Here is a 16,746-nt window from a genome sequence, read left to right as displayed (position 1 = left end):
AAAATGCTCATTTCCTAAAAGTTAACTAAACAAGCTTTTGTTTTTCCTTTCTAGTTTCTACACATCCAAAAGCCAGCTCCTATGTAACAGCTTCACCCCACGGATTAAACTGGCAGGAAGGAAGGTAGGCTGGTCACTGGGCTCTCTTCTTCCTGTCATCTGGACAAACTGGTGTCTCCTTAGCTGAGGCATGGTGTACAGTCCTTGTCTTTTCCACATCGCCCCTAGTCCATATTAATTCAATTGTGAGCTAAAGGAACCCCTGCCGCCTTATCGTTCAAAAGGACTTGTAATTCTTTTTGGTGCCAGGCTTCAGAGCCCTTTTCTAGCTCTGTCAGTGGTGACTAACTGGATTCTGTGCTAGTGACAGAATTCAAAGCTGTGATTCTTGGGGTACATCTGCACTGGAAATTAATGTGTAATAATAGCATGGTGTAGGCATACGCATGACAGCTTTAATCTAGCTAGTGCAGGCAACAATAGCAGTGTAGATGTGGCATCATGAAACCCAGCACAGGCCAGCAACTTAAGTATGTAGCTAGAGTATCCAGCAGGCTTGTACTTGACCAGCTAGCCTGTATGGAAGCCCATGTTGCAATATCCTCATTTCTACTGTTACCCATGCCAGTACTACACTGGTTGCACCTTACTTTGCAGTATGTACCCTCGGTGTGATAGCGATTATGAAAGGGGGGCTAGTTTGAAAACTTGCACTTGCCAGTATGGGGTGAAGGGAAGCTCATGGAACTTAAGTGAATTGTTCTAGATAATATGGGATATTAAAAAGCTTCTGTCTATCATGGGAAAAGTTTGAGGGAGAAGGGACACTGGGGAGCAGGAAAAAAATGTCTGTGGGGATTGTGACTGGGTGTCAAACTTCTGCATCACTGAGATGGTCTGGCTGCCTGATCTGAGTCAGAAGAATAAACCCTGTAGTCTGATACCAAGTGTTAAGTCTGACCCTCAGTCACTGTGGGGTCAAATTTCCTTGGAACTTGCTGACCTGTTTTATTTTCTTCATCACATTTCCTGTGTCTGCTCCTCCAGTTGCTGACAGAGAAAGTGAAAAACGGTCGAGACCCCTGTGAGTAATTCAGTACTGGAATGACCCAGTTGATTTAAAAAACAATAAATGACTCTAACAAGGCAATGAAACGACTATTGATGGGACTGAAAAGGGGATAATTGTGGCAAAAGGCAGCAAAACAAGACGCATGTGTCCTGGGGTGCTCGTATAGGTATCTAAGCTGACTTCCTGGCATGTGATCAATGGGGTAGGTTCTTAGCCCTGACTGCTTGTCAGTGGCTAGAGGAGATGGTGTCAAGTTGACGTATAGGCCTTGGCCTTCTAGCAGTGTGGCTTGAGGGAAGGATGGGCCTTGACTGCCGTGCTTTAGGGGCTAGAAATGCCTTATATACAGAATTACATAATCTCTGGCTTTCATACTGCAATACCACCTTTTTTCAGGAATGTGCATGTGAACAGAAGGGGAAGTTATTTTGTCCTTACACATGAGGTCATTTCTACAAACCTGCACATCCTGGTTGGAGGTGGTCACAACACCTCATACAAATAGGAAGACTTGTCAGCGAATGACTGAATGTATGGGAGGAATTAATAGTGGGTCTAAATCGCTGGTTCCCAGATGATTGCTTTCCCAGTTGAGCCAATGGATCTGTTTCAGTTGTTCTATACATGAGACTCTTCTTTGCGGTTCCTCACCATATATTTGCGGACAGTTCCTTGTCTCTGGCTGCTTATAATTTGTCCAGCAATCTCAGATCTTTAACAGTAATTGTAAATGAGACGCTAGTATTAAATGTTGTGTGTTCCAGCACTAGGGGCTCCTAAAGATGCTGAGAATGCCCTTCCCATTCAAGTTGATTATGATGGCTATGATGCCCAAGTGTTCAGACTGCCTGGCCCATCCCGAGCCCAGCGCTGTACCACTTTCAGGTAGGAAGCTTTTAAGCAAACTGATTCTGGTTCAGCTTCACCACTTAAGTGCATTTGCTGACATAAATAAAATGCTCTTGGAAAAGATGGGGAAGGCTGAACACCAAGAGCTTAAAACTTATCTGAGAATAATGTTTAGAACTAATATTTTCAGCTGATATCAGTGAGCTTCCTGCCAGCGGCCCTCGCACCATGCTACTGTGAAGCCATATTAATGCTATGGGAACTAGTAAAAGGAATAACTATCAATATATTTCCATCCAATTTAAATTTTGCATGCTTGTTCAAACAGAAAAATTATTGTAGCCATCTTTCTCTTTCCTGTGATCCTGTCAGATTTTGCAAGCTAAACATGATTAGGCTGGTTTCATACTTGGATGACTTTTGAGGAACACATCGGAGCTGCTGCAAGTGGAAATGGTCATTCAGAGATTGGTGCTCTGTCCTCTGAGATGATACCAAACAGAGTGGGTAGGGGGTGTAGAATCCTTTAATAACTCAAAGGGTTAATTTCTGGATGTGAATTGAAACAGAGCTCATGACCATGGGGTCACTGAAAATTTCTGTGGCATTCCTCCTGAGTAGGGCGTTCATCCTGATGTCCTGGCCAGATGCTTTTTTTTGGCTAATTACTTTCAATCTCCCTAAGTTCCTGGTGCAGTTTCATGAAGATGGGCCTAATGGGGCTGCTTCAGCATGTCGTCAGTTATAGCTTTGCTTCAGGGCTTGGGAGGCATTGTATTGGTCTAGGGGAGCTTCGTACACAAACATCTGCATACATGGATTCATTCACTCAATGTACTGAGCTGATAGAACTTAGCTTGAAAAGATGCCAGTATCTTCTGAAAACCTTTAATTTAATTTTAAGGGAGCTCTAGAGCTTCTTGGCCAGTCTGGTTTTCTAGCTGTGTAGGGCTCAGCCTGGTTCCTTCCAAATCCCATCAATGCCATGGCTGGCTTGATGGCTGCAGAATTGTGGGAGGTGCTGAGCAGGCTTCCTTTGGAGCACTGCTGCCTAGGTAGGAGATTTCTAGTGTTCAGTATCCTGTGTTGATGGATAACTGTTTAATATGCTAGCCATGGAAGGCAAATGTGCCATTGCACTCATATATTCAAAGATGGTGACGCTAACCCTTTAGCACTATGCTTGGATTCAGCTATCAATCTACAGGTTCCTGGATAAGTGAGAAGCTGTTGAATCCTCTTGATTTGCCCAGGAAGTGGGATTTCACTTCAGTGCTATTGAACCTATGTATCCTTCAGTAGGTCTGCGAGGGAGAGAGAGAGCCGCACCAGGAAGAGTTCTAGCTCTTATGATGTCTCATCCAGCCCTTCCATGCAGAGCCGCACCTTGCTCCCAGAGGAGGTGAGGAGCCAAGCTTCCGATGACAGCTCCCTGGGGAAGATCTCCAACATCTTGATGATCCCACGGCCTCATTTGCACCAATATGAAGTCAGCAGCTCCTTGGGCTACACCAGCACCCGAGGTCAGACTGAGGCACGAATGGAGATAGGGAAGTCCCTTTGCTGCGCATTGGTTTTGGGGTAGGAAGAGAGAGGTCCTGAGTTCAAATCAGTCACTTTCAAAGCAGCACAGAGGGGGCAATTTTCACTTCAGCATTCATGTTACAGCTTTGAAAATATGTTTATCCACAGTGCACACCTCTGCACTCTGGGTTCAGTGCTGTCGCTCCCTTTATACTTGTCCAGTTCCCTTTTGTGCTTTTATTGGCTCACCTTATATAGGCAGGCTTCAGAGTAGCAGCCGTGTTAGTCTGTATCCGCAAAAAGAACAAGAGTCCTTGTGATGCCTTAGAGACTAACATTTATTTGAGCATAAGCTTTCATGGGCTAAAATCCACTTCATTGGATGCATGCAGCGGAAAATACAGTAGGAAGATATATATACACAGAGAACATGAAAAAATGAATGTTGCTGTACCAACTGTAATGAGAGTAATCAATTAAGGTGAGCTATTATTAGCAGGAGGAAAAAAACTTTTGTAATGATAATCAGGATGGCCCATTTCCAACAGTTGACGACAGGAAGGTGTGAGTAACAGTAGGGGGAAAAATTAGCATGGGGAAATAGGTTTTGTTTTGCTTTACTTTTTTCATGTTCTCTGTGTGTGTGTGTGTGTGTGTGTGTGTGTGTGTGTGTCTTCCTACTGTATTTTCCACTGCATGCATCCGATGAAGTGGGTTTTAGCCCACGAAAGCTTATGCTCAAATAAATGTTAGTCTTTAAGTTGCCACAAGTACTCCTCGTTCTTTTTCCTATATAGGCAATAACACTGATCTGCCCATTTCCCTTCCCTGTTAACATCTTCCTTAAAGAGATCTTTATTCTTCTGTGTCCCCTCCTACCTTTGGATCGTCTGTGGTGTGGATATGTGCAACTAATGTTTCATTTTCCAAGCCACTTATGAATCTGTATAATACAGTTGCTCTCAGCAGTGGGTCCTGCGGGACCCCCTTTACAACTCCTCTCCATGAAGATTTACTGTCATTAACTATAACTTTCTGGATTCTTCCTCCTGCCAGCTAACAGAGCCATTTTGCTATGTTAGCACTGGTGCCTGCCCTTTTTTATTAATTTCGTCCTCTGACAGCATGTGGTGCCTTCTCCTTAGCCCTGCTTAAATCTAGGTAAATTGCACTCTCTGTCCACCCTTCACCAGTACTTTGAAGCTCTTTAGAAGAAATCAGTCAGATTTTTTTTAACTCAATCTGCTCTTAATGAAGGCTGCTTATGCTTTCCTTTTCACTGAGGTCTTGCCATCTCATCTGACACCAGTATCAGCCCTGTGATAGGAGTTGGACATGCTGGCCTGTAACTGTCTCTTTTCCTATTAAAAACTTACTACTGCTTTTGCTGTTTAAGTTCTCCAGTACTTTCCGTATATCAAGCAATATATAAATAAGATGCTGGTATTTCAGGTAGTTTCCTTAAAAGTAAAGCAATATCTGGGGGGACTGTACTGAGGGAGTGGGTCAAAGACTTGGATTCTGTTCCTTTCTACCACTGACCAACTGTGTGACCATAGGCAAGTCACTTCCTCTCTGAGTCTGTTTACCCATTGTAAATGGGGGATAATTAATACTTACCTTTTTGTAATGTACTTCATCTATGGATGAAAAGGATTATATAAGCTAGCTAGCTATTATTGGGTTCTTAAGAGTTCTGCAGTAGAGCCCATCTGCTCGTACTGATGGATATCAGTGTATGTCATCTTCTGTAACCTGGAAACTATCCCTCTTGCCTCACTAAACCTGATACAGGAGTGTCTGCCACATATGGATAGGGTCTTAAGCTTCTTCTTCACCCTTCTCATTTTTTGTTATAACTATGCCCAGGATGTATTCTATTAGCTCTTCCATTTGTATTTCTGTCACACCTGTTTTCTTCTTTAATTATATCTTTCGTTTTACTGCTTTTGGGAACTCTGTTTTCTTGTTAAATATTCTCTTTCATTGTTGTTTGCAGTTTTCTCTGCATTCCACACTTTTATTGCCTTGAGTTTCCTCTTGCATAGTCTGGACCTTTTTGTATTCTTAACTTCTTCACTAACTTTCCCTTAGGTGCCCTGTATGCCTTTGTCTAAGACACTTCTTCTGTGTTCTCCAGTCCTCACCACTTCCTTCATTTACACTTAATTCTAAATAGATGCTTTTGTGCTGTGCATCAGATAGTAGTGACTTAAACGAGCTCACCAAGATCTTGTATCCTGTGGTGAAAGCATGCTGTAGTGTAATGATTCTTACCACTTCTTTCAATAGTTGAAACTGCCCATTTTTAAAAAAAAATGCAGTACTTTACTTCCTTAGATCTCCCCTTTGCCCAATCTCCTATAACTTCGCTGTAGTTGCTGTCTTTAAATTTCTGCTTCATCAATATTTTGTTATAACTTGTCAGGAATGTCTAGAGTTCTGGGTGAGAACCCTTTGTTTATTATTGAAAAATAGGAGGAAATAACAGTTCTTCATGGCTTGTTTAGAAATTGCTTCCTCTCTGGCTTTCCTACTTTAATGCTTTTAAATGCAGAAAATCCTGGTTCTGTCTTGTCTATACTCTCATTTATAGTGTAATTTCTGGATTAGTACCATCTGCCTCCTTCAGCCTCCCTCTGCACATCCCCACTTGTCCTAGTGGCCCTTGTTTTACTAAGTAGTGCACCCTCTTTTGTGTGGCTCTTGTTTGGTCTTATGTTAACTGAAAATTGTGTTTTGCAGATGTCCTTGAGAATATGCTAGAGTCACAGCAGCGAGACTCTAGCGCACCAGGGCGGTTTCACGTAGGCAGTGCAGAATCCATGCTGCACATTCGTCCTGGGGGGTATACGCCACAGCGGGCATTAATAAATCCCTTTGCACCATCCCGCATGCCCATGAAACTCACATCCAATAGGAGGCGTTGGATGCACACTTTTCCTGTGGGTGAGTCTTATAGTATGTTTTTTGAAACTGTTAAAGCTTTGAGCTTTAACATGGGGAGGGCAGAGATAAGCTGGCAGAGTGAACTGTTCTGGTTTCCTGAGGTAGAATGCAGCACAGTGGGGACTGAGCCAAGTACTGACACAACCTGATGCCGTGTTGTCTCTTAAGAATGTTGTCATCTGCTAGTGTCTGCAGTGCTTGGATATCATGGAGCAAGTTTATGGAAGATGGAGGATATGGAAGCCCAGAGTTCTCCTTTTTTATTGTCGGCAGCAGATGGGAATTTCTGGTGGCCTTTACTAGACAGGAGGTTCTGGCGGGGCTGTGACTGAGCTCAATAAGTGAATTATTATGGAAGTGCACAAGTTTATGTTCCAGGTTTGAGATTCAAATTCTGAACTATGGCCAGCTTGCCTTGAGTCTTGTAAAAAGGCCTTCCAAAAAGTGTGTCTGTATTTTAGAATGAGAAACTTCAGTATTTCATTTGATACTTCCTGCAGATTGAGAGGACTGTGTCTTACAAAATTTCCAAGGGACATTGTAGTCCTCCATATCAATTAGTGGTGCTTCTGCTATGGAGGAGTTGGGGGTGAATTGGGGAAAACTAACGCAACAAGAGAAGATTGAGTGAGACTGATTAATATATAACTGGATAGGTCCATCAGGAGAAGCAATCCAGATCCACCACCAGACTCGTCAGAACATGGCAGAAATGCAGGGCAACGGGCAGCGGGATCTGACGCACTCCTCTGCTGAGCTGCTGGAACTAGCTTACCATGAGGCAACTGGCAGGTAAGGCCATCCCCCAAGTAAAGAAATTGATCTGAGTTTTAAAAAAAAGTGTGTGAAAAGCTAGCCACATATCGGATAAAGAAAATAAAGGTTCAGGACATACATATTTTGTAGTATGCAGTGTCAGCTCTGTGTACCTATGCCACAATTTTTATTGTCAGGCATAAGGCCCCAGGAGCAAGCATGGAAATGGGTCTTATTTTCCCATAGTCCATCCATACTTAGGTTACTTCTTGCTGAATGTCTGAGACCCATAATCAGGCCAATGTATCGCCTCTGGGATCATCCAGGAAATGGCCACGGCAGGTGCCCTAGGCCTTCAGTAACTACCTTACTACTTAGTGCAGGGAAGCAGTTGCTATCTCAAAAGCTGTAACTTGCCATTCCAGAGAAGTATATTTCAAGCATAGGAAAAGGCTTTGCCTTATAGTACTGTTTAAGCAATTTCAGCCCTACCCCTCTTTTCCCCCACTACTGAGACCTGGTGAGAAATAAAGCCATGTTTGACAGGATAGGGAAATGTGAAAAATGCAATGCAAGAGCTGGACTGCTTGTAAGAATGGCTAGCTGTTCTTAAATTAAAGATTTCTGTTTACCTACAAATCTCATTCAATGCACCAAACAGTATTGGGAGCTTACACAGACCTGCAGTATCAGCATAGTCACTGCATCTTGCCCCCGAGAGAGCTAAATCATTCAGTAGTCACTATGTATATGATTTATTTATTTTTTTAAGTTCTTTCGGAAGTTAGCCTAGATCTCGTGAGGGGTCTATGTGCTGAGTTGTGAAGTTACCCTCCCCCACTCCTCCCACCGAGGTATTCCCTTACTAGCTTTTTAGCTACATCTCTATTAACAAGGTATTTATTATTTCCTGTATCCATGTTTTTCACTTTTTTTTATTAAAGTTTTTTTAATGTTTTTTAGTAACTTAATCACTTTAGAATTATCATTAACTTAATCTCTTTCCTCCATCATTAACTTTAATGGGTCTGTTTCCTTTCAAGCATTACTTTCTCTTATGTCTTAGCCCTGGTCTACGCTGGGGGCGGGGGGAGAGAGAGAGATTTATCTAAGCTACACAACTTCAGCTACGTGAATAACATACCTTAAGTCGATGTACTTAAATCGACATACCGTGGTGTCTTCACTGCGGTGAGTCGAGTGCTGCCGCTCCCCCGTCGACTCCATCTGCGCCTCTCGCAGCGGTGGAGTACAGGAGACGACAGGAGAGCGCTTGGGTCGATTTATCGTGTCTACACTAGATGCGATAAATCGACCCCCCACTGGATCGATCACTGCCCTCTGATCCGGCGAGTAGTGTAGACATACCCTTTGTAAAAGTCCATATTGTTCCCCTTTTATCTCTTGGCTGACATGAACTTTTACTTTTTGCTGCTCTGGCATTTCACTTCAAGCCCTCACTTTGATTGACCCTCATTGTTTTGGTTTTCTCTCCCTTCTTTATTTCCAGTACAGCGTTGTTTCACCCTCCAATCTTGAATTAGTTTTGCAGGAAGTCACACTGGTTAATTCTTCTTCTTTGCAATTTTCTTTTCCAGACAATTTTTAGTCTCACCTTTTAAACAATGGTGTCTTCTACAATTCTCTAGCTTCCTTCCACTCATGATGGATTTTAATATTCCCATTATTCTACGCTTACCAAGTTTTCGTTCCCAAATTTTGCTTTTTAAAAAAGAAATCTATACACGCTGCATGATACTTCATATGAAGCTTTTCCTTACCTGTTAAATTGTGGTCACTAACATCAGGCTTTCCTGCTCGCATAGTCTCAGTTGGTTCCTCCCTATTGAACATATATAGATCCATGATAGATTTGGACCTGGTTGGAATTTCCATTTTTTAAAGTTGGACCTGCGCATAACATGGGAATCTTCTTCAGCCTTGTTTAGCTGTATTTGTCTCCTAGTGGATGCGTGAGTAGCTAGTTATCTATGAAATCCATTATCCTGTGAGAATATAATATAGGTCATTGCCGGAGATTGGGTACCAAATTATAGGAATCAATATTCTGCATTGGTACAGAATCTAAAATCCCTCCAGGTTTGTCCTGGTCCCTGTGTGTTGCATGGAGCATTGATTCACCAAAGGCTGAGCTTAGACCCCAGGTTGCTTTTGCATCTGAGTTTTTGATTAAAAGACTTGACCTAACTATGAGAGGGGATATTGTTTCCCTGTAGTGAACCAATCTGTCAGCATCTTGTTCTCTCCAGGCACATCACTTCTCGTCATCCAGGTGACAGCATCTCTTTCCTGAGCTTTAGTGGAACGGATGAGTTTTCAAGCAGTTTGGTCGGCAGTAATGATGCAGGTAATAAAGTACTAATCAACAGAGCAGGCTTGGGGATTTTAAATAGAAGTGTGAAAGGACTAGTGGTATGGAGCTATGGGAGGATGCTATGTAAGAGGATAACCGTCACAAAGTAACAGAGCTAGGAACCATGGAACATGGGTGTGTCCAGGAGCTACAGGATACAGGTGATGAATAACACTAAGCACTTAATAGTTCCAAACTAATGTACAACTGTACATTGAGCAATTAATGTCCATTATCCCCTCATTGTTTTGTATCTGTCTTTCTGCTCCTCTAGTTACATTTTATAAATGTCATGGTATAGAAAAGATGTCCATTGTTTGTTTGTGCTTAACAAATAAGCTCTTACAGTGTGTTCAGTTGAAAGTAAGGCAATCTGTTCCATTAATGCAAAATCTGGTGTCCAGACATGGGGGGGACCAGAGACAACTTTTCTCTAAGGCTCCATGATGTGCTTTACTGTGCTATACTATACTGAGTGTTTGCCTTCTTGGGTTAAAGCAAAATGAATCTGAATATGTATTAAAATATCTGAGTTGATTGTTTGAGATGATTCCATCTTTCTAATAATTCTCAGAGAATAAAGTCTGTGATAATTAGTAGTGAGCTATAGGCTTTTGAGAAGTTGTAAATAAGGTTTTCCATTTTGAACTGTAGGTTCTGGGTTGCAGAGCTTTTTACAGCCTTTAAGGCCCGGATCCAACTAAACAGTTAAGCATGTGCCTATTTTTAAACAAGATTACATAATGTGATCAGCTGCTTTTTTGGATTTGGGCCTTTGTGAACAATTGGATGAGAATCTGTACTTGAGGAAATAAAATGCACTTTTAAACGTTAAATTGCAGATTATTACGAGTGTGTCTCTTATACTGAAAATTTCTTCTGACTCTTTTAAAGCCAATAAAACAGATTTGCCAAACTAAGCATTCTGTTGCAGTAACTGTCTGTTTGTGGCCTAACTTTTCAAAGTGTCATCTACTATTTAGATGAAACGTGATCAATGGTAGAATTTCCCAACACTTCGAGCAGAGTATTTTAAACTCCCCTTGTTCTCTTCTTCTTTCTGATTTCACAGGTTCATTTTGAGTTTTTGCCTTCCAATGTATAGTTAAGATTTTTGCACTTACTATACACATCCCTCCACACACCACAGTGTCCAAAACAATTTGCTAGCAAACTTACTGCCAATAACATTTCTTTGCAGCTATAATTGTGTGTAAATCCATATCAGTTAACTAGTCCACTGTACATTTATTTCTATTTTATGTCCTTCTCAGGGTTTCATTTGAACAATTGAATTTCATTTGAATTCCTGGTTAATTTTCTTACCTTACTTTTCTATCTTCCAAGTTGATTTCATATTTTTGTTCTGGTAGTTGTTGCACCTGGTAGTTGTTGCACCTCAAATACTGTATATAATTTGTGCAACATGAATGCACAGAATATATAATTTTTCCTAGTAATAATTTTTTTTCCTTTTTCAACTATATTGTTTTGAGAAGCCTCAAAACCCCTGTAGTAGCCACTACATATGTGATTTATAGGCAAAATTATGTCTCTAGTTATCATGCTTCTTCAAATTCCCTATTAGCATCTCTTCATAACTGAACTCTCTAATGAGCTGAAGCCACTAATTCATGGATGTGACTCCAGCCTATATCTTTCCATTTCCTATGGTATGAGTCATCTGTGATTCAGAACAGATCTTTCCAACAATGATTTTTAGTGAATCACATCAGGGCATCATTCTCCTGCCTACAGTATAGTTCATTCAGGTATTGCAACATGTGCCTCCTAAGTAAAAAAAAAAAAAAAAAATTAAAAAAAATTACCCCAACTATTTACATTGGCATTCAACATGTTATCTGTATTGTCCAGCAGATGCCAGATGACAGTTTAGAGAAAACAAGTCTTAATGAATTTTCCTAAGTGGATGGCAGATGTCATTAATGAGTTTGACGTAAGATTAGTGGCAACTTGTCCTTGCCTCCTCTTCTGATTTCCTGCCATCATGGAATCAAAAACCCATCTGTTCTTTCAGTAATTGCTATATAATGTAGAGAACATGATTTTCTTGGATATTAATTTATTGGATAAAGTGGCGGGTTCCAGCTTTATAAAAACAGCCCCTGTGAATATTTAGAAACTCTGCCCAGTAGGCGTTCTCCAAGTTATCTGAACTATGAGTCTATTTCATATCATTAACACTATAGTTAAGATGTTAAACACAAGTTCAAATTCTGCAGTCAGTTACATTAGCATAAATCCACAGTAACTCCGTTTAACTCAATGTTAGTGTTGATGAAGTCTAGCACAGAAGAAAATTTGGCTCAAAATCTGAAAATGCCCACAACAGTTGTAATTTTTCCCTCTTGATCATGAATATATTGTCTTTTTTCCCCTTTATATTAGAATGGTGCAGAAAGTACAGTTTATAAATGAATGTCCATATTTTCAGCGCCTTGGTTACTTTTATCATCCCCAAATATTCTCCACTTAAAGGTATTTTAGCAGTGGTTTGTTTTTGCAGATGTAATCTATTGCAATAATTCTTAGAGGGTCATCGCTTTCCAAATTTCCAGCTCAGTAAGTGCCCAGGCAGCCAGGTAGAGCTATACTGGCTGAATCCAGAGGACCATCCGTTTTTTTTGGTTTTCTTTTGTTTTTTCAGAAAGCCATGTACACTGGTAGTCTGTGTCTAAAACATCTGGGCTATCCTGAATCCACATAATCTACTCTCATAAGTTATTTGAACTCTGTAGTAAATCTTATTTTTCCTCTTTTGCTATATAAATATTTCTGTGGCAGTTTCCATTGTTTGTTTTTACTAAATTTAATATCTTCCTCGATACATTCTATATATGTTAATTCGTCTCACTTTTTTTCTTTAAGTAAGAAAAAAATAGAAACATCCTGCGTGTTCAAAAAAAAGTGCCCAATTTAGGAAAAATTGGGTTAGCCTTTAAATGTGAAATCTAGAGGTTAGCAAGCTAAATAATTATGGGTAACTCTCAATTATTGTTTATTGCAAGCATTTATAAAGCTGCCCATCACCATGGTATCCATTTTAGTACTGGACCACTTTAATTGAATTTAAAGATGGTGGCTTTTTATGTGTTGGCTGTATTTACATATTTTATGTTATGCATTGCCCTAAATATCTTGGGGGTGGGGAGAGGCATTATACAATTACTTTGAGCTTTACGCACGTTTGTGTGAATTTCTCTTGGAGGGAAGAGGAATGAATGTTATGCACAAATGATTATTTGTAATAAAATACACGTCTGCCTCTCATAGGGATGAACCTCAGAACACAGAACAAAGATTCATTGGAAGATGCTGTTTCCACCTCTCTGGATCCAAGTAAGCGGGATGGGAGGGTTGGGCAGGAGACCTGGGTAGACAAGGGCTGGGGTGTGTGCACATGCAAAGGCAATAGGGGTTGGTGAGCAAGGAGTTGGGAGTCTAGTGAGGCCTGGTCTACACTTAAAAATCAGACCAACGTAGCTATGTTGTTAAGGGCTGGGGAAAATTTCATGCCCTGAGCGCTGTAGTTAGGTTGTCCTAACCCTCTGTGTAAAGAGGGCAGGTCGACAGAAGAATTCTTCCATTGACCTAGCTTCCACCTCTCGGAGAGAGTTTTCCATCAGTGTAGTTAATCTAACTTCACTGATGGAAAAACCACGTCCATTGATGCAGCATTAAACTACGGCACTGCAGCTGTAGTGAAGTTATGCCCTGAATATGTGGCAGCAGTCAGGTTTACATTCTGCTTTCCTGTGATTGTTAGTGGCTCTCTGTAGAGCCCTTATATACTATGGCTTTACTTGTTCCTGTCTAAGAATTGATTAAATTAATAGCTGTACCATTTCCTCAATTCATCCTCTGCCCATAATTTTTACATAAAGAGCTAAAGAGGCTGTTGGACTCTCCTGATCTGCCTCTGAAGCATATAGGTTCTGTTTTGATGCCAGCTGGGCAATCTAATGAAAGAGAAGGAAGGCCAGCATTTTATGTACAAGACACCCTTTACTGAAGCTTATATGCCTCCATCTGTTACAAGAGTGAGGGCATGACTCTGCTTCAGAGAACATTTCTTGCAACAGTTTGTCTTGTATCAGTTTCTTGCAACAGTATTTCCCCCCTCATTAATGTTAAACTAAAATGTTTAAGGTAAAGCGAAACAGCTTTATCGATGAGATCTGTGCAGCAATGATTTATGTAACAGTAATCGCCCAGAGCTCTTAGGGCTGGTTGATTCAGGCATCCCTGGGCAAATGATTGATGTATATTATTTGATGTTGAATTATCTGTGTTTTAGATCTCCAGAATCTTACAACAATAGCCTAAATTTAGAGGGGAGTGGGGGGAAAGCAGGTTACAAGATACTATTTTTCCTTTCTTCCCACCTCTTCTGGCTGTCTTCTATTTTTGTAACTGTAGAAATGTTCTCTCTTCTGCTGTTGTATGCTACCTATTCCAGAAACAGGCTGTTATTCTTTCCCTCACCAACTTCTCCTACAATCATCCAGGAGAAGCAGCTGGTCTGATTTGCTTGTCCAGACTTGGAATGTTGATTTTTTTCCTTTATATGTTTAATAATATGAAATTGCACCTGATCTGCAGTAACCTCAGCAGCGCAGCAGCTATTTCAGCTCTAGCTTACAATCAACAGATAATTTAAGGTATTAACTTTGAATCCCATTTGCATGATGGGATTGAATTAGCATGTGCACTGCATTGTTTAACAAACTGTCTTTCTCTCCCTCCCCTTTTCTCTCTTACTCACCTTCCTTCCCTCCCCATCCAACCTGCTGGTGCTTTGATTCATATCTTACACTTGCCTTTCTTTCCAACTTTCCTCTCTTCACACGTCCTCCTTCTCCCTCCCCACCCCTAATTTTTCATGTGTGACCACACGTACCCCCATTGTCTTCTCCCCATGATGCAACGAGGCAGTTCTGACACTGTCTGCTCCCCCCGTAGTGCCAGGCTTCTGTTGTACAGTTGGGGTGGACTGGAAATCTCTCACTACTCCGGCATGCCTTCCTCTCACCACGGACTACTTCCCAGACCGCCAGAGCTTGCAGAATGACTACACTGAGGGCTGCTATGATCTGCTCCCAGAAGCTGACATTGACAGGTTTGTGCCAACACGTCCTCTTGTACAGTCTGTTGCATTGAACCAAAAAGTTCCAGATAATCCCAGGCAGGGATAATCTGTTAAAGATTAACATTTTGTGACTTTCATACAATATATAGAGTTGCCAACATAGTGGTGGAATAGATAGCCTTTCTCTGTAGATGACAGCTTTGCACCTTGTCCACTGGTAACATCTGTTAGTTTTAGAAATTTAGAAATTAGTTTGGGTAGAAAACTTTTGACATGGTTGTTTATTTACCAAGAAAAAAAAAAAAACAACCCCCATATTTCTTGTGATAAATGTCCTGGAATACAGAGTATCTCTTTAAAAAAAAACAAACCAAACACACACTCCTCCACCGCATTTCCAGAGATGCTTTGTTGGGAGAATTTTTTGAAAGGAAAACCATCGTGATGTGATAAACCAAAAGACACTGTGAGATTCTCTTGCAATTCTGCAGTAGCCACCAGATAGCAGAGTACTCTTCCCAAAACCATGCATCTTCCTTTCAACGTCTCTGAAACTTCCCACCAACTATGAAGTAACAAAACAGAGCTATATTGGCTACTGCCCTGTTAGGAAGGAATAAAACCTCTTGCAATGAGAGACTAAAATATTACACTTTAGGCACTTAGAAGGTATAATATATGGGTTTATTAAAGTAAATCAATCTGCTTGGAGAAATGTCTGCCCCTCTGGGAGCAGGATAGCAGTATTCAGGAGAAGAAGGGAATATAGGTGCTGTTGGCTACAGCAGAGCACCAGGAGTGAGGACTTCTGGGTTTTATTCTCAGGTCTCCTATTGATTGGCAATGATGAGCCAATCTTTTAACCACTTTGTGCCTTAAATTGTCCCTTTCTGAGGAAGGAAAGTGTTCTCACCATTTTAAAGGTGTTTGAGTTTAAATTCATGTTACCGAGCTGCTTTGAGACTGTCTGATGAAAAGTCTTATAAAAGTGAATATCATTATGACTATATTTGCTAAATAGTACAAGTGCTGAAAAATACAGCTGTCAGAAGTTTAACTGCTGCTGTTGTAAATAAATCTTGATGGTCATAATGCCTCTTATTCTCACTAGCTTCAGAATTGTTTGCAAAATGCCAACTAATATTTCCAGCCAGTTTGGTAATATCCATCCCCATGAACTGTTGATAGAAGCGATAGAAGTGCAGCTGTCTTACATCCGGATCTTGCAAGTAGATCTGTGCAGGCACAAGGCTCCACCTGTGCAGATTCCACTGCAGTAATAGGGCCTCAACTGGGAAAAGTGGAAACAAGAGCAGGTGTTTGGCCAGTTCCTTAGCTGATTGGTCTTGTGATTAACCCCTTGTGCTCAGGAGAGATGAGGAAGGTGTGCAGATGACAGCCCAACAAGTGTTTGAGGAGTTCATTTGTCAGCGTCTCATGCAAGGATATCAAATCATTGTGCATCCCAAACCACAGAAACCAACTACCACTGTACCACCCCCTCTGAGCAGTAGCCCCCTCTACAGCCGAGGTGAGTGTAACCTGCTTTGTAGCTCCTTTACTCCATAATAAATTCTGTCCTGTCTTTCCTTCACTCCTCTTCCCCCAACAGCCTCCACAGTGATCAGTCAGACTCATTTTTTCTCTTCACATTTTACTTTGTCTTATGTAGTTTGGTTACTTGGAGGGAGAGATTTCCAGATAGGGAGCAGCACAAGTGCAGACAGTGGAGAGTCAGCTGTGATTGCAGGAGATGGATATGGGGTTGGGGAGGTAGGGCAGAGTGTACCCAGGAAAGCAGTTCTGAACTCTGTTTGGAGACTTATAAGAAATGGGCCCTGTACCCACTAGGATTTGAAATATGTAGGTGAGCCTGTTTAACATAGTTCGGGCTAACACAGGTTTAAATACAATTTGCCTAGTCACTGTAGAACAGGTACAGCTATTTCTGAAACTTTTTTTTTCAATTTTAGTCTGGAATAAGTCTTTTGAAACATGACTTTAAAATGGCCGTGTCTAGTCCAGAGTGGGCAGGGTTAGCCAGAAATGTCTTAAAACCATGCTTCAGCTAACGCAGTTTAATACCCAGTGTAGATGCTCTCTAGATTATGT

General features: G+C 41.1%; 1 protein-coding gene across 12 annotated transcripts in view; it reads left to right on the top strand.

Annotated features, from left to right (window-relative positions):
• Positions 1-16,746, top strand: part of DEPDC5 (DEP domain containing 5) — a 63,448-nt gene that overhangs the window by 21,320 nt on the left and 25,382 nt on the right. For 6 of the 12 annotated variants that reach the window (XM_030583456.1, XM_030583452.1, XM_030583457.1 and 3 more), the window contains 10 exons: positions 55-124; positions 1,048-1,084; positions 1,837-1,957; positions 3,221-3,444; positions 6,191-6,394; positions 7,051-7,186; positions 9,421-9,518; positions 12,819-12,884; positions 14,481-14,664; positions 16,005-16,165. In XM_030583456.1, the coding sequence (XP_030439316.1) occupies positions 55-124; positions 1,048-1,084; positions 1,837-1,957; positions 3,221-3,444; positions 6,191-6,394; positions 7,051-7,186; positions 9,421-9,518; positions 12,819-12,884; positions 14,481-14,664; positions 16,005-16,165 (1,301 nt within the window). The remainder of the gene's footprint in view (positions 1-54; positions 125-1,047; positions 1,085-1,836; positions 1,958-3,220; positions 3,445-6,190; positions 6,395-7,050; positions 7,187-9,420; positions 9,519-12,818; positions 12,885-14,480; positions 14,665-16,004; positions 16,166-16,746) is intronic. The other 6 variants (XM_030583455.1, XM_030583461.1, XM_030583453.1 and 3 more) reach the window with 3 other exon arrangements.

This window comes from Gopherus evgoodei, chromosome 13 (assembly GCF_007399415.2).
Source record: "Gopherus evgoodei ecotype Sinaloan lineage chromosome 13, rGopEvg1_v1.p, whole genome shotgun sequence".
NCBI classification, from domain to species: domain Eukaryota; kingdom Metazoa; phylum Chordata; order Testudines; family Testudinidae; genus Gopherus; species Gopherus evgoodei.
This window is presented reverse-complemented; position numbering and strand designations above follow the sequence as displayed.